At 36.9% G+C, this 26787-nt stretch overlaps 1 protein-coding gene across 8 annotated transcripts in view; it reads left to right on the top strand.

The window, feature by feature from the left end:
• The window catches only part of RAVER2 (ribonucleoprotein, PTB binding 2), a 126969-nt gene that overhangs the window by 51597 nt on the left and 48585 nt on the right, over positions 1–26787 (top strand). For 2 of the 8 annotated variants that reach the window (XM_065911545.1, XM_065911604.1), the window contains exons 5-9: positions 5253–5379; positions 21215–21300; positions 24067–24171; positions 24319–24430; positions 26390–26661. In XM_065911545.1, coding sequence (XP_065767617.1) covers positions 5253–5379; positions 21215–21300; positions 24067–24171; positions 24319–24430; positions 26390–26661 — 702 coding nt within the window. The remainder of the gene's footprint in view (positions 1–5252; positions 5380–21214; positions 21301–24066; positions 24172–24318; positions 24431–26389; positions 26662–26787) is intronic. The other 6 variants (XM_065911589.1, XM_065911573.1, XM_065911555.1 and 3 more) reach the window with 6 other exon arrangements.

The following is a 26787-nucleotide window of genomic DNA, read 5'->3' as shown; positions in this document are numbered from 1 at the left end:
ATGGGCATCTGGGTTGCTTCCATGTCCTGGCTATTATAAACAGTGCTGCGATGAACATTGGGGTGCACGTGTCTCTTTCAGATCTGGATTCCTCAGTGTGTATGCCTAGAAGTGGTATTGCTGGGTCATATGGCAGTTAGGGTTTTAAGTTGGTCCTCACTCAAATAAAGAGGAGCAGGAGAACTCTCGGCAGGCAACACAAGAATCTGCAACAGGGCAAACAAGAACAACAGCAGAAAAGGGGGGAGGATGCAGGGTGGGATAGAGGCCGAGGCCAGCCTGGAGGGTCCCTTATCATAGACGGCCTTGCCTGTCAGGTTTTTTCCTTATGACCTTGTCATGGATAGGGTCCCAGATGGCCTTGCCTGCCCGGTATTTTCTTCACGACCTCGTCACGGGCAGGACCCCCCATAACGGCTCCCGGCAACTCAGGATCTAATTTTTCTCACCTTGGTGATTTGAATAACCTGCTATATGATTGCCATGTCATTAGTCTTCCCTATTCTAATCCATCTTCTACAGTGCCACAAAAGTGATCTTTCTCATCCTCAAATCAAATTATGTCATTCTCTTGCTTAATATTCTTTAATGTGTGCAGAAGGTCAGATTCTTACCGTAGTAAACAGCCCTTCATGGGGCCTTTAATAGATATCTTGATTAGATATTATTAACAGTGAGAAATCCTAAATTTTTCTCAGCCTTAAAAGTAATGTACTGCATTGATTTTTTCTCTTATGGGTTCTTGGTACATATCTTCTATCAAGTTTTCTGTTTAAAAAAGGTCATAAATTGGCATTGAACTTTATCAGAATATTTCTACAACTATTGGGATAATTATATGATTTCTCCGTAAGTTTATTAATGTGCTGAATCACACTGATAGAATTTTCTGATGTTATACTATCCTTGTGTTGTAAATCCTCATTGATAGATTTTTTTCCTATGTATTGTTTGATTTTATTGGATAATGTTTGTTATATGTGCAGATGTGCTCATGAGTGGAAATGCTTAAATTTGGGGGTAGCATTTTTGCTTAATTTTGAAATCAAGAGAACATTGACCTCATTAAATGATTTACATGTTTTTTTCTCTGAACCCCTCCTTTTCTTTCTATTCATGGATCAGTTTGTATGCAGTAAGGGTTTTCTGTTCTTCGAAAGTTTGAGAGAGCTCATCTATGAAACCACGTAGACCTAGTCCTTATGTCTCTCCCAGAAAGAAATCATTGATTACCACTTAAGTTTCTTCTGTGAATATTAGATATATTAGTTTTATTTTTCTCTGTGTGGTATATGTGGTATTTGATTATAGTCTACAGATTTATCCACTTAGTCTGAGTTTTAAAATTTATTGACACATAGCTATTTATAAAATTTTATATTTTAAATGTGTCATGTCTAATCTCCTTTTTCGTTTTATGTCTTATTTATTTGCATTTTCTTGCCTCCAGTTAATCTTGCAAACTATTTTACCTTTCAAAGAAATAGTTTTTCTTTATTATTTGTTTTTTCTACCTGTTGCTTATTCTTGCCCTGTCTTTATAATCTTCTTCCTTTTTTCTTTGGACTTACTCTTTCCCTCCCATCTTTATTGATATCAGTAGTTAGCTCCTCTGTTTTCAACCTACATTGTTTTGATGAATGTGGTTGAAGTAAGTTTACTTCTGTAACTAAACTTCTATGACTAATGCTATACCTATGTGTCATAAATTTTATATTATGAATGTTTCAATTTATTTTAATGATTTCCTTTTAGCCTAATTAATAGTTTTTCCCCAGTTTATAGCTACCTAAGAATTTTTAAAAGTTATTCTTCTGATATAGATTTTTTTTTTTATATATAATTGACATACAGCATTATATTAGATTTCAGGTGAACATCTAATGATTCAGTGTTCACATATGCTGTGAAATGATCACCTCAGTAAGTCTAGCTAGCATCTGTCACCACACATAATTATAGATTTTTTTTTCTTGTTTTGGGAACTTTTAAGATCTGTCTCTTGGCAGCCTTTAAATATGCAAGAGAGTATTATGAATGGTAGTCATAGTCACTGTGCTGTACATTACAGTCTCATGACTTCACACCAGAGTTTATGCTCTTCACCCCCTTTGCCATTTCACTCACCCTTCACCCAGTCCCTCTGGCAACCACTCTGGCAACCGTCAATCTCTTCTCTGTATCTGTGGTCTTGGTTTGTTTTTGTTTTGAGATTCCACATATACATGAGATCATACACTATTAGACTTTCTCTGTCTGACTTATTTCCCTTAGCATAATGCCCTCCAAGTTCATCCATTTTGTTACAAATGACAAGATTTCATTCTTTTCGTGGCTGAATAATACTCCATTGTCTGTATACATATACATGCCACATTTTCACCAGGGCTTCCCTGGTGGCTCAGGTGGTAAAGAATCTGCCTGCAATGCAGGAGACCTGGGTTCGATCCCTGGGTTGGGAAGATCCCCTGGAGAAGGAAATGCAACCCACCCCAGTGTCCTTGCCTGGGAAGTTCCATGGATGGAGGAGCCTGGCAGACTGTAGTCCATGGGGTCGCAAAGAGTTGGACATGATGGAGCAACTTCACTTTCACCACATTTTCTTTATCCATTCATCAATTTTTAGGACACTTGTGCTGTTTTCATGTCTTGGTTATTGTAAATAATACAACAGTGAATATGGGGATCCATATATCTTTTTGAGTTATGGTTTTTTGTTTCTTTGGTTAAATACCTAGAAGTTGACTTGCTGGGTCATATGGTAGTTCTGTTTTTAATTTTTTGAGGAACCTCTGTTCTATTTGCTAACACTTGTCATGTTGTCTTTAAACTTTTTTCCTTTATTTTTGTTTCCCATTTACTATTGAATAAACTAGAATTTTCTTCTGCTTTAAGAGTGATATGTTTTCTTTTATCCTATGGGTGATTATTCTTAGCTTATCAACACCCAAGTCTAATCAGTATCTCTTTCTTCCTTCCCGCTTAGTCCATTCTATATTCCATCCTGCTGCTTTCTTCTATTCCACCGACCACCATATTGGGAATACTTAAAGTACATCTTTAAGATTGCCTTAGTTTGTTTTTTTTCTTTTTTGGGGGGGAGCATCATTCCATGCAGCTTGCAGGATCTTAGTTCCCTGAGCAGGGATTGAACCCAGGTCATGGCAGTGAAGCACTGAGCTGTAACCACTGGACTGCCATTCAATCCCCAACCTTAATGTTTTTGCTTGTTTTTATGGTCTTGGTTTTTGTATACATGATTAAAATTAGCTACAGTGTTACATATCTTCATTTCCACATATCATGTTGTTCTTGTTTTCAGAAAGGATATGCATGTAGTAAAAACTTTTGAGACTGTGTGTGGCTGGAAATATTTTTTATTTCTTTTTCACATTTATTAGCTTAGCTGAATATAAAAATCTAGATTCAAAGATTTTTTTCCTGCAGCACTTTGAAAATATTAATTTGTTGCCTTCTTAAATCCAGTGATGATACTTTGAGAATGAAGATGATATTAATCTGCTTCTTGTTTTGTTTTGGATTTTTTTTTTTCTTTGAGATATGTTCTTATTGGAAGTTTTTACTATTGGGGGCGGGCAGGGCTTTGATGTTCCTAATTTCATGACAAAAAAATGTGAGCAGGTGTGTTTTTTTCTGTATCATAATTGGAACCTTTCATTTTGTGGTCTTGAGTTTTTTTTTAAATTCTGGGAAATTCTCAGCCATTATTTCTTCAAAGATTTCCTTCATTCTAATCCTTCAGGTACTCCTTTTATGTAGATATTAAGACTTCCAGGCTCTTCATTGCCTTGGTTTTCTCTTTTGTGTTGTTTGCATTTTTCATTACCATTTTATTTTGTTGTCAGTTCCTTCTTTATCCTTTGCTCATATATTCTTTGATCTTTATCTGACCTGACCTTTCAGATCACTATTTTGTTTTTCAGTCGCATGTATTCTACTATTTAACATATCTATTAAAGCACAGAGTGGAGGTTAAGAATAATTCTTTATGTGTTTCTTCAGTTCCCTCACCTATAGAATGGGGGTATAATACCAACCCTGTAGAGTTGCTTTGGGACATTAAGTGATTTAGTCCATGTAACAGGCTTAGAACAATGCCAAGTATATACAGTAAGTGATGGCTGCTATTATTTTTTCCCAAACAGTTGTGCTTTTTGCACATCGTATTTCTAATTGGTGGTTCTTCATAACCACTTCTCCGTGTTTCATGTTACCAAAAAAAAATCTGTTCTCTTTGTTTAGGATACCTGCTTTGTTTAGTTACCATTCTTGTTGTTTACTATCGTCTCTTATAGGTGCTTCAGTTTGTTGCCTTTAGTTTTTGTGGCTGTATTTTCCAGATGTCTAGTTACTTTGTTCTGTGATTACATATTTCTTTTGGTAGCGGCATGGCGATTGGCTTCCTTGTGTGTGAGTGTGTAGACGTTGAGGGGCTAGAGGATGGACAAGGAGAGCTGGTTTTTAAAAACTGAGAACAATGTCATATATTTAGCTACCCAGTTATATGTATATAAAGCCCATTCATCTTTGTTTCATATTAGAAGATTAATGAATCAAGACCTTAATTATAAGAAAATATTGCTTTGTTAAGCATCCCACATCATTAAACTTTAGATCAACATTATAGTAAGATTCTTCTGTAGTATCAAAGTATTCATATTGTATCAGGTTACCTCCCTGTTAGTAAATTCAGATTCCCTTGATATCTTGCTCCTTGCATGAAGAGATTCATCTGACTAAATCGTTAGTTCTCTTAAAGCCCATTTCTGTTTCACTGAAACCTTCTATGAGGATTTCGGTGTATGTTGCATGAATATCTTAGAATGCTGTGCTGTGCTTGTTGCTCAGTCGTGTCTGACTCTTTGTGACCCCGTGGACCACTGCCCACCAGGTTCCTCTGTCCATGAGGATTCTCCAGGCAAGAATACTGGAGTGGGTTGCCATGCCCTCCTCCACGGGACCTTCCCTACCCAAGGATCAAACCCAGGTCTCCCGCCTTGCAGGCGAATTTTTTACCAGCTGAGCTACCAGGGAAACTCACATCTTAGAGTATCTTATTATAATTAGGAATTGTGGTAGAATGTATACAAGTGTATGACATAAAACAAGTTGTGTTTATTATAAAATAGATCTTATCAGACAAATGAAAATTTCCAGGAAAAAAAAGCCTTTACAGTTTCATCTTTGTGCTTATCCATGTTCTTATTTTTGTATTTCTGTATTCATCAAAGAGGCACAGTAATCAAAAGGGCTTACTTCCAGAGCCAAATCCAGTGCAAATCATGAAAAGTTTAAACAACCCTGCCATGTTGCAAATTCTTCTACAACCCCAGCTCTGCGGGCGGACTGTTAAACCAGGTAAGCATCACGTGTACTAATGACATGTAGAATATTGGCTTGAGGTTAATTGTACTGTTTTACATGAAAAACACGTTTAAATTAGTCCACGGTATTTATTTTTTCTAGAATTTATCAATGAATTTTAATTAATGATCTGAGGTGAAATTATGTTTTGACTCTTTTTGGTAGGGATAAATTGCTTATGGATTTCCTGATTTTTTTAAAACTAAGTATTAAATATTAAACCTTCAAGTGTAGTTACTGGTTGCCATGAATTTCTAAACCAGGTTTCACATGATTTAATAAGGTAATATTTAGCATACTACATTGTTACAGCTCATTTAAGCAAAGGATATGATACTTTTCTGTGTAATATTTTTGGCAGAATTACTTTGTTGGCAAGTGCTAAAGATCAGTTTCCTCTGTGCTGTTATCTTTTTTTTTTCATTGTGAAATTGTTTTACTTTGTTGAAAATGATGAAAACAATATCATTTTCTTAGTAATGTGGAAATTTTATAATACTGGCTTGCATTAAATATCTGTCTATTTAGTATTCATTGGAGGAGTTTATTTGCCTTTTGAAATGCATAGCTGTACATACACAAAATGTATGCTTTGTCATTAGGAAATGAATGCCTGTATTCAACATTAAGCTTTAGATTACAAATGTTTAGATTTATTTATTATTTATTTATTTATTTATTTATTTATTCTGTTTCCGCTCCAACTGGTCTAATGCCAACTAGCATACTACAGTTCTATTTTAGCACTGACTACCTAGTTAGCACAGATGCTGTGAGTGAGGGCTTAAGTCCCCAACAGGTCTGCCCTTACTTCAGACACTAGCCACACTGCAGAGGTCTCCAGGCCTGTTCTGGCTAACTTGCTTCAAATTTGGGGGTTCTTGTGACCCTGCAGGTTCAATAATGTGTTCAGTTCAGTTGCTCAGTCATGTCCAACTCTTTGCAAACCCATGGATTGCAGCACGCCAGGCTTCCCTGTCCATCACCAGCTCCCAGAGCTTGCCCAAATTTACGTCCATCGAGTTGGTATTGCTATCTAACCATCTCATCCTCTGTTGTCGTCTTCTCCTCCTGCCTTCAATCTTTCCCAGCATCAGGATCTTCTCCAGTGAGTCTATAGACTCCCATAACTTAGGAGAGCACTTTACTTACAAGTGCAGTTTTGTTACAAAGGATGTAACTCAGAAACAGCATAATCAAGAGACTTAGGGCCGTGGCTCATAGGTCCTAACTGCAGAGCTTTTATGCTCTTTCCCCGTAGGATCAGAGCACATTTGCCTCCCAGCACACCAGTGTATTAATTAACCAGAGATCTCTACTGAACTAGCTTCAGTGTCTAGAGGTTTTATGGGGGTTTTATATGTAGGCATGACTGCCCATGTTACTGAACTCTTATCTTCGGTTCTCTTCCTCTTCCTGGAGGTCAGGAGGCTAGGCTAATACTTATCTTGGAGAGACAGCAGTCCTGAAGAGAGATCTTACTTCCCTACTCAGGAATTGAACCTAGGAAACCTAAATGAAAACCAGGAATCCTAGCCACCAGGCCACCAGGAGCTAGGGGCTAGAGGCAAAATGGCCCTGTCTCTTTCCCCCATTTGAAAGCAAGAATGTTTCAAGGAGACAAAAACTATTAAAAATAGGTATAAAGTTTATTATTAGAGTTACTGCACAATGTATGGGAGAGCACAGGGAGAAATAGTGTATTTAAGACGTAAACAAGGCAGAAATACACACCCAGTGAGGAGTGCAGTGAAGACGTGATTCAAATCACATGGAACATTGTCTCCCGGTCTTTGTTTACATTTGGCCAATTATTATTTTTTCTTAATTAATTAATTTATTTTAATTGGAGGCTAATTACTTTACAATATTGTAGTAGTTTTTTCCATACATTAACATGAATCAGCCATGGGTGTACATGTGTTCCCCATCCTGGACCCCCCTCCCACCCCCTCCCCATCCCATCCCTCAGGGTCATCCCAGTGCACCAGCCCTGAGCACCCTGTCTCATGCATTGAACCTAGACTGGCAATCTGTTTCACATATGATAATATACATGTTTCAATGCTATTCTCTCAAGTCATCCCACCCTCGCCTTCTCCCAAAAAGAGTACAAAAGACTGTTCTTTACATCTGTGTCTCTTGCTGTCTCGCAAATAGGGTCATCGTTACCATCTTTCTAAATTCCATACATGTTCGTTAGTATACTGTGTTGGTGTTTTTCTTTCTGACTTACTTCACTCTATATAATGGGCTCCAATTTCATCCACCTCATTAGAACTGATTCAAGTGCATTCTTTTTAATGGCTGAGTAATATTCCATCGTGTATATATACCACAGCTTTCTTATTCATTTGTCTGCTAATGGACATTTAGGTTGCTTCCATGTCCTGGCTATTATAAACAGTGCTGTGATGAACACTGGGATACACGTGTCTCTTTCAATTCTGGTTTCCTCAGTGTGTATGCCCAGCAGTGGGATTGCTGGGTCATATGGCAGTTCTATTTCCAGTTTTTTAAGCAATCTCCACACTGTTCTCCACAGTGGCTGTACTAGCTTGCATTCCCACCAACATTGTAAGAGGGTTCCCTTTTCTCCACACCCTCTCCAGCTTTTATTGTTTGTAGACTTTTGATAGCAGCCATTCTGACTGGCGTGAGATGGTACCTCACTGCGGTTTTTATTTGCATTTCTCTGATAATGAGTGATGTTGAGCATCATCTTTTCATGTGTTTGTTAGCCATCTGTGTCTTCTTTGGAGAAATGCCTGTTTAATTCTATGGCCCATTTTATGATTGGGTCATTTATTTTTCTGGATTTGAGCTGCAGGAGCTGTTTTTATAGTTTTGAGATTAATTCTTTGTCAGTTGCTTCGTTTGCTATTATTTTCTCCCATTCTGAAGGCTGTCTTTTCACCTTGTTTATAGTTTCCTTTGTTGTGCAAAAGCTTTTAAGTTTAATTAGGTCCCATTTGTTTATTTTTGCTTTTATTTCCATTACTCTTGGAGGTGGGTAATAGAGGATCCTGCTGTGATTTATGTCAGTGTTTTGCCTATGTTTTCCTCTAGGAGTTTTATAGTTTCTGATATTATGTTTAGATCTTTAATCCATTTTGAGTTTATTTTTGTGTCTGGTGATAGAAAGTATTCTAGTTTCATTCTTTTACAAGTGATTGACCAGTTTTCCCAGCACCATTTGTTAAAGGGATTGTCTTTTCTCCATTGTATATTCTTGCCTCCTTTGTCAAAGCTAAGGTGTTCATTGGTGTGTGGATTTATCTCTGGGCTTTCTGTTTTGTTCCATTGATCTATATTTCTGTCTTTGTGCCAATACTGTACTGTCTTGATGACTGTAGCTTTGTAGTATAGTCTGAAGTCAGGCAGGTTGATTCCTTCAGTTCCATTCTTCTTAAAATTGCTTTGGCTATTCGAGGTTTCAGTTCAGTTCAGTTCAGTCGCTCAGTCATGTCCGACTCTTTGCGAACCCATGAATCACAGCACACCAGGCCTCCCTGTCCATTGCAAACTCCCAGAGTTTACTCAAACTCATGCCCATCGAGTCAGTGATGCCATCCAGCCATCTTATCCTCTGTTGTCCCCTTCTCCTCCTGCCCCCAATCCCTCCCAGCATCAGGGTCTTTTCCAATGAGTCAACTCTTCACATGAGGTGGCCAAAGTATTGGAGTTTCAGCTTCAGCATCAATCTTTCCTGGTCAATTATCTTGTTTCTTTCATCACACCTGACTGATCCTTGGACCCTCCCCCCAGATGTGTGAGCAACATTTTGATAAGATGGATCCTACCACAGAGGCCTATGGGTACATGTCCACAGTTATTATGGGGTGAAGCGCCCTCCCTTTTTGACCCCCTAAGAAGCCTTCCTGCACACATGCAGACAGGGAAGTCTTCCTTGACCTCAGGCACCTTGTCTCTCTGCTTTAGCAGAACTCAGCTTATGCCACTATCTTTGTCCTTGGAGTGTCTGGTAAGAAGAAGGCTTGAATTTTACTCTACTTGACAAACACCAGCTGTTCATCTAGGGGCCCATCTATCTCCTTCTTCAATATCACATGGCTCAAAGCCCCCATTTTCTAATCACATGTTAGGTCTTTCAGGTATGACCAGTCCCCATTCTGAAGCCATGTAGGGGCCTACCCTGAGTCACCTCATTCATACTAACCTCATTCATTAATATAACAAAAACACTCCTATCCGCTGGGGAAGTTCCAAGGGTTTGAGTTTCCCCTCCAGGAACCAAAGACAAAGACCAGTTAAATTCTTTATTATACCAACAATGTTTGTATTAAGTACTTCATATAATCATCAATTATTTATATGTTAAGAAGTATCTTCAGAGGTGTCCAGCTCAGCCTATTACGCAGTCAAATATCCCTCCTACAATTTTTTTTTTCAGAATTAGATGACTTTCAGTTAAGTCGCACAATCGTGTCTGACTCTTTGTGACCCCATGGACTACAGCACGCCAGGCCTCCCTATCCATCACCAACTCCCAGAGTTTACTCAAACTCATATCCATTGAGTTGGTGATGCCATCCAACCATCTCATCCTCTGTTGTCCCCTTCTCCTGCCTTCAATCTTTCCCAGCATCAGGGTCTTTTCAAATGAGTCATTTCTTCACATCAGGTGGCCAAAGTGTTGGAGTTTCAGGTTCAGCATCAGTCCTTCCAATGAATACTCAGGACTGATTTCCTTTAGGATGGACTGGTTGGATCTCCTTGCAGTCCACGGGACTCTCAAGAGTCTTCTCCAGCATCACAGTTCAAAAGCATCAATTCTTCGGCACTCAGCTTTCTTTATAGTCCAAGTCTCACATCTATACATGACTACTGGAAAAACCATAGCTTTGACTAGATGGACCTTTGTTTGCAAAGTAATGTATCTGCTTTTTAATATGGTGTCTTGGTTGGTCATAAATTTTCTTCCAAGGAGCAAGTGTCTTTTAATTTCATGACTGCAGTCACCATCTGCAGTGATTTTGGAGCCCCCCAAAATAAAGTCTGTCACTGTTTCCATTGTTTCCCCATCTATTTGCCATGAAGTGATGGGACTGGATGCTATGATCTTAGTTTTCTGAATGTTGAGTTTTAAGCCAGCTTTTTCACTCTCCTCTTTCATCAAGAGGCTCTTTATTTCTGCCTTGCTTTCTGCCACAAGGGTGGTGTCATCTGCATATCTTGAGATTATTGATATTTCTACCTGCAATCTTGATTCCAGCTTGTGTTTCATCCTGCCCAGCGTATCACATGATATACTATGCATATAAGTTAAATAAGCAGAGTGACAATATACAGCTTATGGTGACTGCAGCCATGAAATAAAAAGATGCTTACTCCTTGGAAGAAAAGTTATGATCAACCTAGACACCATATTAAAAAGCAGATACATTACTTTGCCAACAAAGGTACGTCTAGTCAAGGCTATGGTTTTCCAGTAATCATGTATGAATGTGAGAGTTGGACTGTAAGGAAAGCTGAGCACCAAAGAACTGATGCTTTTGAACTGTGGTGTTGGAGAAGACTCTTGAGAGTCCCTTGGACTGCAAGGAGATCCAACCAGTCCATCCTAAAGGAAATCAGTCCTGATACTCATTGGAAGGACTGATGCTGAGGCTGAATCTCCAATTCTTTGGCCACCTGATGTGAAGAACTGACTCACAGGAAAAGACCCTGATGCTGGGAAAGATTGAAGGCAGGAGGAGACAGGGACGACAGAGGATGAAATGGTTGGATGGCATCACCCACTCAATGGACATGAGTTTGAGTAGACTCTGGGAGTTGGTGATGGACAGGGAGGCCTGGCGTGCTGCAGTCCATGGGGTCGCAAAGAGTCAGACAAGACTGAGCAACTGAACTGAACTGAACTGATGTACTCCTTTCCCGATTTGAAACCAGTTGTTGTTCCATGTGCAGTTATAACTGTCGCTTCCTGACCTGCGTACAGATTTCTCAGGAGGTAGGTTAGGTTGTCTGGTATTCCCATCTCTCAGAATTTTCCACAGTTTCTTGTGATCCACACAGTCAAAGGCTTTGGCATAGTCAATGAGGCAGAAGTAGATGTTTTTCTGGAATGCTCTTGCTTTTTCGATGATCCAATGGATGTTGGCAGTTTGATCTCTGGTTCCTCTGCCTTTTCTAAATCCAGCTTGAACATCTGGAAGCTCATGGTTCAAGTACTGTTGAAGCCTGTCTTGGAGAATTTTCAGCTTTACTTTACTAGCATGTAAGATGAGTTCAGTTGTGTGGTAGTTTGAGCACTCTTTGGCATTGCCTTTCTTTGGGATTGGAATGAAAACTGACCTTTTCTAATCCTGTGGCCACTGCTGAGTTTTCCACATTTGCTGACACATTGAGTGCAACACTTTAACAGCATCATCTTTTAGGATTTGAAATAGCTCAACTGGAATTCCATCACCTCCACTAACTTTGTTTGTAGTGATGCTTCCTAAAGCCCACTTGACTTCACATTCCAGGATGTCCAGCTCTAGGTGAGTGATCATGCAATCTGGGTCGTGAAGACCTTTTTTATGTAGTTTTTCTGTGTATTCTTGCCACCTCTTCTTAATATCTTCTGTTTCTGTTAGGGCCATACCATTTCTGTCCTTTATTGTGCCCACCTTTGCATGAAAAGTTCCCTTGGTATCTCGAATTTTCTTGAGATCTCTAGTCTTTCCCATTCTGTTCTTTTCCTCTATTTCTTTGCATTGATCACTGAGGAGGGCTTTCTTATCTCTCCTTACTATCAAATGGGTATATCTTTTCTTTTCTCCTTTGACTTTCACTTCTCTTCTTTTCTCAGCTGTTCGTAAGGCCTACTGGACAACCATTTTTCCTTTTTTCATTTCTTTTTCTTGGGTATAGTCTTGATCCCTGCCTCCTGTACAATGTCATGAACCTCCATCCATAGTTTTTCAGGCACTCTGTCTATTAGATCTAATCCCTTGAATCAGTTTCTCATTTCCACTGTATAATCATAAGGGATTTGATTTAGGTCATACCTGAATGGTCTAGTGGATTTCCCTGCTTTCTTCAATTGAAGTCTGAATATGACAATAAGGGGAGCAGACAAGTCAGCTCCCAGTCTTGTTTTTGCTGACTGTATAGAGCGTCTTCACCTGTGACTGCAAAGAATATAATCAGTCTGATTTCAGTGTTGACCATCTGGTGATGTCCATGTGTAGAATATTCCCGTGTGTTTCTGGAAGAGGGTGTTTGCTATGACCAGTGTGTTCTCTTGGCATAACTCTGCTAGTTTTTGCCCTGCTTCATTCTGTATTCCAAGGCCAAATTTGCCCGTTATTCCAGGTGTTTCTTGACTTCGTACTTTTGCATTCCACTCCCCTGTAATGAAAATGACAGCTTTTTTGGGTATTAGTTCTAGAAGGTCTTCTAGGTTTTTATAAAACCATTCAACTTCAGCTTCTTCAGCATTACTGGTTGGGGCATAAACTTGGATTACTGTGATATTGAATGGTTTACCTTGGAAAGGAGCAGAGATCATTCTGTTGTTTTTGAGATTGCATCCAAGTACTGCATTTTGAACTCTCTTGTTGACTATGATGGCTACTCTATTTCTTCTAAGGGATTCTTGCCACTGTAGTAGATAAAATGGTCATCTGAGTTAAATGAGACTTTAAAGATAAAGCTTTAACCTCCTGCAGTTTTAATGGTATAGAGATATCCTTTATATGTCTTGACTACTCAAAGCATAAGCAGCTCATTATTTGCAAGGCAACTATTCCCTGGTTTGACAAGTTTAATTACTAGGTTTTTTCTTTTATTAGATGGCAGTTTTTATCTTTTAGCTGCTTATTCTAGTTCTTCCTATGAAGAAACATAGAATAAATCTATCCTTCTTCCATAAGAATGGCCTTCTAATGTTTGGAGATAACTATCATGAAACTGTAGTCATCTTTGATTTTCTTTGTTTTCTGTTCTGCAGACCAGTGGTCTCCTTTTGTTTATTTTTTGTCTATACATTCTATCAGTAAAGTATGTTTTTAGTGGAACCCCAATATATACAGTTTATGTATCACTTATGTGTCAATTACATAAATGCACCTTTGTCAACCCATATATTGAGAATTGAGAAAACGAAATATTTTTACATTTTAAGATGAAAATATAAATAGCAGTCTCTTTTTAGAACCATCTTATTTATTTTAATTTTACTTTTTTCTTCAAGTATAGTTGATATACAGTGTTGTGTTAGTTTCGGGTAGATAGCAAAGTGATTCACTTATGCATGAGTATCTATTTCTTTCAGATTCTTTTCCCTTAGGTTATTACAAAATATTGAGTATAGTTTGCTTTATACACCTCTTCTACCTCTTCACAAACTATAGTTCTGTTCTTGACTTTCCATAGCAGGTCATAGGATATGCTGTCCAGAGCCCCCAGCAGGTTTCCTCTCCTAGATAGGTTATCTGGGTTGCCCTGCAGAATGGTGTACACAGACAACTTTATCCTGTCGATCGGTTCTAATCACCACAGAATGCAGTGGGATTTCCTTCCTGTCCTCATTATATTTCTATTAATACAGTCCAAGATTGTATCAGTGTTTAAAGATGTATATTACACTTGTGGGTCTATTAGAAAGTAATAGTTCACACCTGGGCTATCTTTAGTAACTTCTCCCCAAAATTATTTTTTTTCTCTTCTTTTTATCTAAGGATATGTATTCTCCCCCTCTGCTTTTCTCCTCAGGTTAGTATATGACCATATGAGATTATACTTTTTCACCTCAGTGCTACTTTTACAATTTTAAGAAGGATATTTCAGTATTACACTGATAACTTCTGCTTTATTTAGAATGGGAAGGGAAGAGGGTTAAATACCTTACTTGAACACATGCAGAGCTTCTGGAGAATGTGTGGAAAGTTTGTTGCTGTTCAGGAAACAAAAACTATCTTGTTAATCAGTAAGTTTCATTTGTTTTTTCCTTACTGTGTTTATTACTGTATCTTAACTATATTCCTTATTATAGCATAAACTCTTCACAGAGGCCTCTGAGCAAACTAAAATAATTACAAAGGGTCATAATTCTCAGAGATTATCCTTATATTATAGGATACATATATATACAAGTGTGCCTCATTTTATTGTGCTTCACAGATACTGTTTTTTTTTTTTTTTTTTTTTTTAAATTGAAGGTTTCTGGCAACACTGCTTTGTCAGATGATGGTTTGCATTTTAAAACTGAGGTGTATATACATTGTTTTATATATGTAGCATAAACCTAACTTTTTTATATGTACCAGGGAACAAAGAAAAATTGTGTGACTTATTTTACTGCGGTAATCACTTTATTGGAGTGACCTGGAAGCAAATCTTCAATGTCTCTGAAGTGTGCCTATGTGATTATTTGTATCTAAACCCTTGTCTTACTTCTTGCTCATTGTATCATTTTTTTTCCAAGTAAATGACACATATTTACTTGTTTATTGGGTTTTCTTCCACTAGAACACAGAAGGCTCCATAAAGGCAAAGATTTATGTTTTGTTCCTCTCCAGTACCTAGAACAGACCTGCTATTTAGAGTAAAAAGTACTTAAATATTGTCTACTGATTAAACTCCTTCCTTTACCTCTCTGTTGCATGACTTATACATACCTGGTTATATATGATCTAGTCTGTAAATCTTCAACTACCTTTCTTGTCTGCCTTCTTTTCTGTCTAATCTAATCTGTGCATAACCATCAGGTTGATTTTCCTCCCACACCCACTTTATGTTACTTGAACCATACTGATCTTTTCTTTTCAATTTAGACCTTTGAACTACCTTTAAAAAATGCAGTATAATGTAAATATTGTAACTTATAGTCTAAATTGTAGTTTTAGCAGCTTTCAGTTCAGTTCAGTTGCTCGGTTCTGTCCCACTCTTTGCGATCCCATGGACTGCAACACATCAGCCTTCCCTGTCCATCACCAACTCCCGGAGCTTACTCAAATTCATGTCCATCGAGTCAGTGATGCCATCTAACTCTCTTGTCCTCTGTCATTCCCCTCTCCTCCTGCCTTCAATCTTTCCCAGCATCAGGGTCTTTTCTACTTAGTCAATTCTTCGCATCAGGTGGCCAGAGTCTTGGAGCTTCAGCTTTAGCATCGGTCCTTCCAGTGAATATTCAGGACTGATTACCTTTAGGATGGAATGGTTGGATCTCCTTGCAGTCCAAGGAACTCTCAAGAGTCTTCTCCAACATCACAGTTCAAAAACATCAATTCTTCAGCGCTCAGCCTTCTTTATAGTCCAGCTCTCACATCCATACATGACTACTGGAAAAACCATAGCTTAAACTAGATGGACCTTTGTTGGCAAAGTAATGTCTCTGCTTTTTAATACACTGTCTAAGTTTTTCATAGCTTTTCTTCCAAGGGGCAAGCATCTTTTAATTTCTTGGCTGCAGTCACCATCTGCAGTGATTTTGGAGCCCAAGAAAATAAAGTCTGTCACTGTTTCCTTGTTTCCTTATCTGTTTGCCATGAAGTGATTGGACCAGATGCCATGATCTTGGTTTTTTGAATGTTGAGTTTTAAGCCACCTTTTTCACTCTCCTGACGCTTTCACCATGCTTTACTGAAGTATAATTGAGGCACAGTCATCTGCACATATTTAAATTGTACAAATTGGTAAGCTTTGCTATTTATATGACCCATGAAACTATCGTCATACTCAAAACGATGAAGATATTCATTACTCTTAAAACTTTCCTTTTGCCTCTTTGTAACTCACCCTTTTCCTCATCCCCAGGAAACTACTGATTTGTTTTCTGTCACTAAAGTTTAAATTTTCTAGAAGTTTATATAAATGGAGTCAAACAGTATGTATGACTTCTTTCCCTAAGCTTATTATTTTGAGATTCATCCATGTTGTTTCATGTTATCAGTAGTTTCTTCCCTTTTTAACGCTGAGCAGTATTCTATTCCACAATTTGCACTTTCATTGATTTGTTGAACATTGAGTTATTTCCTGTTTGGGGTCGTTACAGATAAAATTGCTCTGGACATTTGCTTTTACTTCTTTATTTGGCTGCACTGGGTTTTAGTTGTTGCACATGGGATCATCGATCTTTGTTGCAGCATGCAGGATCTTTAGTTGTGGCACGTAGGACCTAGTTCCCTGATCAGGATAGAACCTGGGCCCTCTGCACTGGGAGTAGAGTCTTAACTGCTGGACCACCTGGGAAGTCCCCCACCTGTTTTCTCATGTGTTTTCTGACCAATTTAGATTCTCACCATCAGTGTCCAAGGCTGTAGTTGACTCAATGTCCTCACCAACATTTGACATACTGACCCTTTAATTTTAGCCTTTCTGTTTGGTTTATATCTTACTGTGGTTTTAATTTGAATATCCCTTTTGCCAAAGGTTTTGAACATTAATTTTAATGTACTAATTTATCATTTTTGTATTTCCTTAGTTAATGTATCTTTTGAAATATTTTGTACATTTTAAAATTAAGCTGTTTATCTTCTTAAGTTGTTAGGGTTGTTTATTCTAGAAACGAGTCCTTTATTGGATATATTTGGGTTTGCAGCCACTTTGTAAGTTGTCCTTTTATTTTCTTAATATCTTTTGAAGAACAAAATTGCTTATTTTGACAATATCCTGTTTATTATTTTTTATTTTATAAATCATATTTCTCATGTCATGTTTAAAAAATCTTTGCCGAATTCAAGATAACAAAAATGTCCTGTGTTTTCTTCAAGAAGTTTTATAATTTTACCTCATAAGTTTAGGTTTATGATTGATTTCAAGTTAATTGTTATTTACAATATGAGGTAAAGGTCCAGGTTAATATTTTTTTATAGTTGTTCTAGCATAATTTGTTAAAAAAGATTATCCTTTTTCATTGAATTTCTTGACACTTTTTTCAAAAATCAATTGACTATATATAGGGTTCTGTCTCTGGACCCGCTATTCTATTCCATTGATCTAAATGTCTGTATTTATACCAATACTGCATTGTCTTGATAGTTTTATGGTAAGTCCTGAAAACAGTAAGTGTTAAGTGCTCCAAGTCTATTCCTTCTCTATTTGTTTTGTCTATCCTAGGTTCTTTGTATATGCATATAAATTTTAGAATCAGCTATCAATTTCTGTGAAAAATGTCTGCTGGGAATTTGGAATTGTGTTGAATCTGTATGCTGATTTGTGCAGAATTGACAACAATTTGCCATAAATATATTTCTCCATTTATTTAGGTCTTCTTTTGTTTTATCAACAATGTTTTGTAGTTTTCAGGGTGTAAATCTTACACACATTTTTTCAAATTTATCCTTAGCATTTCATATTCCTTGATACTATTTTTTATTGTAATTTTGAGGCAGAAGTCACATAACATGAAATTAATCATTTTAAAGTCAATAGTTCAGTGACATTTGGTACATTCATAGTGTTGTGTATCACAAACTCTGCCTAACTTTCAAAACGTTTTCATTACCTCAAAATAAAATCTGTACCCATTAAACAGTTATTGCCCCATTTTCCCTCTGCCTAAGCCCTGGCAACAACCCATCTGCTTTCTGTCTTTACACTTTGGTTTATTCTGGCTGTTTCATATAAACAAAAGTCACTGTGTCTCTGTCTGCTTTCACTTAGCATGATGTTTTTGAGCGCTGTAATATATATGTGAGTTCTTCATTCCTTTTTGTGGCTGACTGATACTCCATTGTATGCATGTGTCAGTTTGTTTATTCCTTCATCACTGATGGACCATTTTAGTTGTTTTCACCTTTTGACTATCATGAAGAGTGTTGTCTATGAATGTTCATGTACATGTATTTTAACATCTGTTTTCAGTTCTTTTGAGGTTATGTACCTAGAGCTAAAATGGGTGGATCACATGCTTATTCTCTGTTTAACTTGTTGAGGACCTGGCAAGCTGTCTCCACAGTGGCTGCACCATTTTACATTTCCAAAGCAGTGTACGAGGGCTTCAGTTTCTCCATGTCTTCCTAGACTTTTGTTACTTTCTGCTTTTATTATTTCAGCCATCCTAATAGGAATAAACTGGAAACTCATCATAGTTTTGATTTGAGTTTTCCTAATGACTGGTTATGTTGAGCATCTTTTCTTGTGCTTATTGTCTGTTTTTATGTCGTCTTTGGAGAAATGCTTAACCAAGTTCTTTGCCTATTTTTTTTTCTTTGCCTATTTTTAAACAGAGTTGTGTTTCTTTTTGTTGCTGCAGTCTTTATATATTCTTGATACTATTTTAAATAGTTTTACATTCTAAATTTTGATTTCCTATTGCTTGTTGCTAGCATATGCAAGTACAGCTGATTTTGTATATTTATCTTGTATCATGCAGACTTGCTTTTTATTTCTAGCAGATTTTGCCCTTAGGATTTTCTGTATAGACTATCATGTCATCTACAAGAAGTTTTACTTCTTCCTTTACAGTATGTATACCTTTTATTTTTCTTGCTTTACTAAAGTTGATAGAAATCTCAGGAAAATTTGTGCATTGAACTTTCGAGAGTGGACATCTTTTCCTTCTTCCTGACCTTACAGAGAAAGCATTCATTCTTTTATTATTACGTATTATCTTAGCTATATTTTTTAATTTACAAATTTTTTTCCAAGCTGGGAACTTACTCCTATATGGTGAGAAATTTTATCATCATAATTTCTGGAATTTATCTACTGCTTTTCTCCATTTGTTGATATCATCAGTGTGGCCTTTTTATTTTTGGTCTGTTATCATGATGAATTATGCACACTTAGTTGCTCAGTTTTGTCTGACTCTTTGTGACACCATGGACAGATCAAACCCCACCTAGGCTTGATTCCTGGGTTGGGAAAATCCCCTGGAGAAGGGAAATGGCAACCCACTCCAATATTTTGCCTGGAAAATCCCATGATAGAGGAGCCTGGTGAGCTACAGTCCATGGGGTTGCAGAGTTTGACATGATTGAACAACTAAAGAGCAACAGCAGGCTATCAATTATTGAGGGGAGGAAGAGCCTGAATGGGAGACCTAGCCAAGATCTAAGGTTAAAGACAGTTAGATGTGAGACTGTGAACGTTTTCAGAGCATTTTAAATCTGGCTGTTACTGTTTTAAACTGGAAAATACTATATTCACTAAAAGCTGTGAAAAAAATTTTAATGTTTTTTAACAAAATGCAGTGACTGAAAAATGAGGGGAAGAGGTATTGAAACCTCTTATCAAAGTTGTGAATTTGTCTCCTTTTCTTTTCAGTTCTAGAAATTTTTGCTTTATGTATTTTGAAGCTTTGTTAGGTCCACAGACATGACTGTTGCATCCCTTTGATCCCTTTCTATTTATGAAATGATCATCACTACCACTCTTTTCTAATAAATAGTATTTTCCTTCATTAGCAACTTCCTCTGATGATCCTAATTGTCCCATCACCTGTCAGGAAACTGGTTTATTCTAACGAAAGTACTTTCTAATGTACTCCTTGAAAGGCAAGTTATGACCAACCTAGATAGCATATTAAAAAGCAGAGACATTACTTTGCCAACAAAGGTCCGTCTAGTCAAGGCTATGGTTTTTCCAGTGGTCATGTATGGATGTGAGAGTTGGACTGTGAAGAAAGCTGAGCACTGAAGAATTGATGCCTTTGAATTGTGGTGTTGGAGAAGACTCTTGAGAGTCCCTTGAACTACAAGGAGATCCAACCTGTCCATCCTAGAGGAGATCAGTCCTGGGTGTTCATTGGAAGGACTGATGCTGAAGCTGAAACTTCAATACTTTGGCCACCTCATGTGAAGAATTGACTCATTGGAAAAGACCCTGATGCTGGGAGGGATCGGGGGCAGGAGGAGAACGGGACGACAGAGGATGAGATGGCTGGATGGCATCACCGACTCGATGAACATGAGTTTGAGTGGACTCCGGGAGTTGGTGATGGATAGGGAGGCCTGGCGTGCTGTGATTCATGGGGTCGCAAAGAGTCGGACACAACTAAGTAACTGAACTGAATGATCAGTTTTCCAAAGATGTAATGATCTGCCTCAATAAGTAACAAAAATTTGAAACAAAGTTCTTAAATCATAGAGTGAATTTGTGGTGATGTTATATATAAATTTCAAATATGTTTCATCATTGGATTACATGCTTTTTGAAGTACTTTCTAAGCTTGACCTTCTATAATTCTAATTAATTGTATATTATGACTACTTACATCTAATAATTAGATGAAATCGCTTCATATTATTTTTTATCTCATGAGTCTTTTTGTCTGTATATTGTCTATTCTTAAAATATCTCTTTCGATACGTTCTCTGGTATTTGTGCTCTTAGAGAAACTTGATAAAAAGCATGGTTATCATTTATTTATCAACTATGTACAGTATTGTTTCTTTTTTGTTATGAAGTGTTGTTTAACTGTACCTATTAATATAATGCGTTCTCTTCTCAATTGGATTATAAGCTTTAACAACAGGATTATATATTTTCCTTCCCCTCCCATCCTGACCCTCTGCCAAAATACCCAAAAAAACTGACAGAAACACTGAGCAGATAACATGGGTTTAATTAGCATTCTATTTATTAAAAGATATAATTAGTTTTCTTGCACTGAATGCTAAAGAGAAAGACTAGGTTTGGTGTTTTGCCGTTGAGACAGAAGGTATTGGAATTTTAAATTCTAGAGTTGAATGACAAGGAAAGAAGCCTGTCACTTTTGTACAATGACAAGATTAGTATATCATTGAACTTCCAGTGAATATGTTAAATGTGTTAAGTAATATTCATCTACCCTTTTTGGAGTTTGTTTTATTTTTAATTCCATATATATATATATATATCATAAAGATAAATTTTTGCTTTTATTTTCTTAAAGCAGTTCTTGGAACACCTCACAGCTTGCCACATCTGATGAATCCATCCATCTCCCCTGCATTTTTACATTTGAATAAAGCACATCAGGTATATAAATAGCATTGAGTATTGAAACATAAGAAGTTTGGAGTGAATATTTTGTTTGTTCTTAACACTTAAGGTTCTCAAGGAATTAAATGAGTATTTTGTTTTCAAATAGAGTTCTTAGTATAAGTGTATCTACATAAAAACAGAACTTAATAAGGTAATCAAAGCAGCATAGCTTATGTATTTATTGATTCCTATTTGTGGGACATTAAGAAGTAAAGAGGTATATTTTGTGGTATTTTTTTCTAGAAATAAATCAGTAGCTCAAAGCAAGTCTTATATGGTTTTAACCCAAAAACTTACAGAAAGAAAAATAAATGAGCAATAACTCTATTCTTAAAACTTAATCAGAGTTAAGCATGAGATAGGGTGCTCATGGCTGGTGCACTGGGATGACCCTGAGGGATGGGATAGGGAGGGAGGTGGGAGGGGGGTTCAGGATGGGGAACACATGTAAACCAATGGTGGATTCATGTCAATGTATGGGAAAAACCACTACAATATTGTAATTAGCCTCCAATTAAAATAAATTAATTAATTTAAAAAATCAGTGTTATAAAGATAATTTATATATGAGTGAAAAATATTTTTCTTACCTTTTTCAGGTAAGTATTTTAAATATGTCTGTGTACATAAATATTCATAATATTGGAGATAAATATTACCTACTAATTTCAGGTGCTATTTAAGGCTATATCTCTATAGAAGCATAATTACAAATCAAACCTAATATTAATATGAAATAGATGGTTGTTGTAGGTTGAGTAAATGAATGTCTGTTCCTAAACCCAACTTTTTTTTTAATTTATTTTTTTAATTGAAGGATAAATTTACAGAATTTTGTGTTTTTCTGTCATATGTTAACAAGAATCAGCCATAGGTACACCCATGTCCCCTCCCTCCCTTCTTCCTCCCCATCCCACCCTTCTAGGTTGTCACAGAGCCCTTGTATGATTTCCCTGAAAATACAGCAAATTCCCATTGGCTATCTATTTTGCATATGGTATTATAAGTTTCCATGTTACTCTCTACATACATCTCACCCTCTCCCTCCTCCCCTCCCCACCTGGTCCATAGGTCTGTTCTCTATGTCTGTTTCTTCATTGCCACCCTCCAGATAAATTCATCAGTACCATCTTTTTAGATTCCATATTTAGGCATCAGTATACAATATTTATATTTCTGTTTCTGACTTGCTTCACTCTGTATAATAGGCTCTAGGTTCGTCCACCTCATCAGAACTGACTCAAAGGTGTTCCTTTTTATGGCTGAGTAGTATCCCATTATATATAGATATATAGATATATGTAGCACAGTTTCTTTATCCATTCATCTGTCAATGGACATCTAGGTTGCATCCATGTTCTAGCTATTGTAAATAGTGCTGCAATCAACACTGGGATACATGTGTCTTTTTCAATTTTGGTTTCCTCAGGGTATATGTCTAGGAGTGGGATTGTTGAGTCATACGGCAGCTAAACCCAACTTTTTAAGGGAAAGACCTATTATTTATTTTTCATTCTTAGAATCTAACATAGGACGTTACACATTAGTCATTCATTTACTTAACATGTACTAGACACTCTGCTAGCCATTTATGCTATAGCATTGTACAAAATATTCACAGTCCTTGTTCTTATAGAATTTCAGCAAATAGAGAAAACAGTTAATTACACTAAGATTTAAAGTGATATGGGAAAAGAGTCCAGAGTTTGACAATATTCATTTTATTTTAAAGACCAAGTATGTAAAACAAAGACTGAAAGAAGACTTCCTTGGTGGCTCAGACGGTAAAGAATCCCCCTGTAGTGCAGAAGACCTGGGTTCAGTCCCTGGGTCTGGAAGATCCCCTGTAGAAGGGTATGGCAAACTACTGCCATATTCTTGCCTGGAGAATCCCATGGACAGAGGAGCCTGGCAGACTACAGTTCGTGGGGTCGCAAAGAGTCAGACACGACTGAGTGACTCATACAAAGACCAGACTGCTTAATATGGCCTTGAGGGCCTGTCCAAGCTGGCTTCCCCTGCCTCTCATGTGCCTGAGGTGTCCCTGTCCCAGCTATAGTGAACTGCCTTTGGTCCTTGAAGGACTTTCTTCTCTTCTCCTTAGGTCTTTGTTCTGCTGTTCCTCCTGCTTGAAATCTTTCCCATCCCAACACCACCTCATTCCCCCAGACTTCACCTAGTTATTTCTCTGCAGGCTTCAGGTCTCTCTGCATGAGTTAGTTGCTCAGGGAAGCTTTCCTTGAATTTATCAGTCTAAATCAAGTTCCACAAGTCTTTGTTCTCATCGTTCCTTGTATTTTTCCTTCATACACTCATCGCCATTATTAATTGTATATTTTTATATTTAATTAATGTCTCCCTTCCTCAGGGGACTATAAGATCCATGAGGGCAGATCATATTATTTTCCTCTCTATGTAGCACAGTGCCTGGCATATAGAAGTGCTCAATACGTTTTGGTTGAATGAATAAAATGAGCAAATAAATGCTTGAAAGATACTGATATCAAAGCCAGAAGGGAGTGAGGAAAAGGGAGAAAGGATGAAAGAAAAGGAAGAAATGTGTAATTAGTTTCATGACTGCATGGTCACATCTTGTATGTTACTGAAAGAATTAATTAGTGTTGCTTGAATTGGAAAGTAGGATAAGAAGCTATTGCTTGTGCTCAGATCAGTGGGGGAATTCAACTTTAAAATGAATTGGGTTACACAACAGTTACCTCTTCAAAAGTAAGCTAACTTAATGTTTTGTCATTTTCACAGAGCTCACTTATGGGTAATACTTCTAATTTATTTCTTCAGAACCTTTCTCATGTACCAGTGGCTCAGCAACAGTTAATGAAGTTTGAGAATATACATACTAATAATGTAAGTATGGAATTTTTTGTTTTGAAATGAGTTCACCGCTTTTCTGTAGTCAGGCTGTTGGTCAGGGGGTTTATGAATTTTCACATGTATAGTTTTTTATTAGGTTATATCTTGCTGCCACGAGCAAAATTCTTTTTTCTTTTGCAGAAACCGGGCTTACTTGGAGAACCCCCAGCTATGGTACTTCAGACTGCCGTAGGGATAGGGTCACCGCTTCCATTGAAAACAGAGTTGGGCCATCTTGGAGAAGCACATAAAAGTAAATGATGTGTATTTGCTGAGCCGTCAGTAAACAGTCAGATTTGAGATTTAAAGATAGTGTACCTATATTCTACTTGTATTTACAGGAAGGTCAGATTTGAGGTTTTTTCAGTCATTTAAAGTTTCCAGAGCCCTCTTGGCTTTTCTATTTTTAACATTAGAATGCTATTGATAAGTTATGTATTGATGGACTTGCTTCCATGCCAAGATAAGACTTTCTCTGTTGGATATGCTTTAATATTTGATGATGAGTCATAGCAGCATGAGGCAAAGACATAGATGCATTGAGACTGACATGCTGCCCACTGGGCTGACAGCGCATTACACAGTGATCCGTTTAACTTTTGCCTGGATGAAGTAACTTAGTTAGCTTTTGTTAAGAAATATCTGGTAATTATAAATTTAAAGTTTGATTATTAAGAACTATCTGGTAATTGTAAATTTAAAGTTTGACTGTTTGTATAATTTTTAAAATGTGAACTCCCACATAGTAGCAGAAAAAAATAATGTTACTATGTACTTCTTTTTTTTTTTTTTTCCACTATGTACTTCTAAAATATGACAAACTTAACAATTATTTTTCTTTTTAGAATAACAGCATGGAAGTATACAGGATTTCTTACTTGAGTGTGATTTTGAAAGGCATTTTCAGTTTGAAGTTTCACTGAAATTTGTTTAAAGTGAGCATGCTGAGGGGGAAAAAAAAAGAGAAAAGCCATCACGAGTGATTTTTTTTTAAAGTCAGTTAAAAATGGGTAGCATATTGAACCTCTTATACATGAAGCCAAGTAAAATAGTTAAATGATCAATTCAGACTATTGGAATTGACTGGGAGAAAGTTAAACCATTATACAGACAGATATAGAAATTTTCATGGTGTGATGAGTCCTAAAACTTAAAATTTTGTATGCTTAAAAGCTTATGCAGATATTTATTATTTACTTTGGGTTAAATAATTAGCCAATTGCTTTAGCATTGCTGCTTTAAGAACACTGAAAATTTGAAGTGTTCAAGTAAATATATTGTTCAAAAATAGAACTATGAATATATCTCCAAATATTAAGTACTAAAAGTAAGAAATTTGTTTAGAGAATTTTTAAAGTATAACTTTGATTTAATTACAATAGTTAACAAAACTAGTTCTTTCATTTAGCTTTGACCTATAGATTTTTAAAAAATGGAATGATTCAGAGTTTTCCTATTAAAATTTCTATTCCTTTCATAATTTCTTATTAATCCCTGTGAATAAAAATGTATAACTTTCATGTATTAGACTTTCATTTGGTGCTTATCCATTCACAAATATTGATGTTTTTTATACCAGTGGTGTGCTGATGTTTAAAAATGAACTCTCTGAGTTTAAAAAAAAAATCTTGATTTGTAGTGTTTATGGACTTTTGTTTGTAAACAGTCCAACCAAGGCTGATTTCAGGTTATCCATGCAAAGATATTGAACTCAGGAGCTGAGAGGAGACAGTGTATTTGACTCATGAGTTAGTACAAGTCAGCTGACTAAATATAATTATTGGGTTAATGTAACTTTAATAATTTTTGACTGTCAGAGAATTTTTTAAACCGAAGGCTTATTTAATTATTCCCTTGAAACCTAGAAGCTGGCAAATTACAGTGACTGAGCTTTTTTTTTTTTAAAGACACTGATATAACTTAAATGCAAAAAAGTACATAAATTTTGCTGTCAACTTCTAAAATGTACAATTAAAACCTGCAATGAAAGAATATAGTATCCTTGAGATTATACTGAAAGATGCTGAAATAGGAAAAGCATGATGACTATTAGAGGTTTTTGTTTTTCCATACAGAATGCTGCTAATTTACAACCTTTAACCTCACCTTTTAAATAGGTTTCTGCACATTTTGCCCATAGCTTGACAAAATCAAAAGGATTATTGTGAATAAGCCTCATCTAACCAGAATTTTTTGCATTTATGATTCACAGCAGCATCTAATTTGATTCCAACTCAAACAACTATAGCAACTGGCATGGGCATATTACCATTCCTTCCAAATCAGCGCATTGCTGGACACGCTGGACCAGGGCACGGGAGCACTCAGGAGAAACAGCCAGCCTTGGTGGGAATGGCAGAAGGAAGTTTCTCAGGGTCACAGACTTATCTGCAGAGCTTTCCAAACCTTACGGCTGGAGGCTTGCTCACAGGACATCATAAGCAACAGCAAAGTCAGCCAAAAGTCCTGGAGATAAGTTCAGGGGTAAGAAAACTCTGTGTGTGTGTGTGTGTGTGTGTGTGTGTGTGTGTGTGAGAGAGAGAGAGAGAGAGAGTGAGTGTGTGCATGCATGCATACACATACATATAAATGCACACATGTATATACATG

Source organism: Muntiacus reevesi, chromosome 1 (assembly GCF_963930625.1).
Source record: "Muntiacus reevesi chromosome 1, mMunRee1.1, whole genome shotgun sequence".
Classification (NCBI taxonomy): Eukaryota; Metazoa; Chordata; class Mammalia; order Artiodactyla; family Cervidae; genus Muntiacus; species Muntiacus reevesi.
This window is presented reverse-complemented; position numbering and strand designations above follow the sequence as displayed.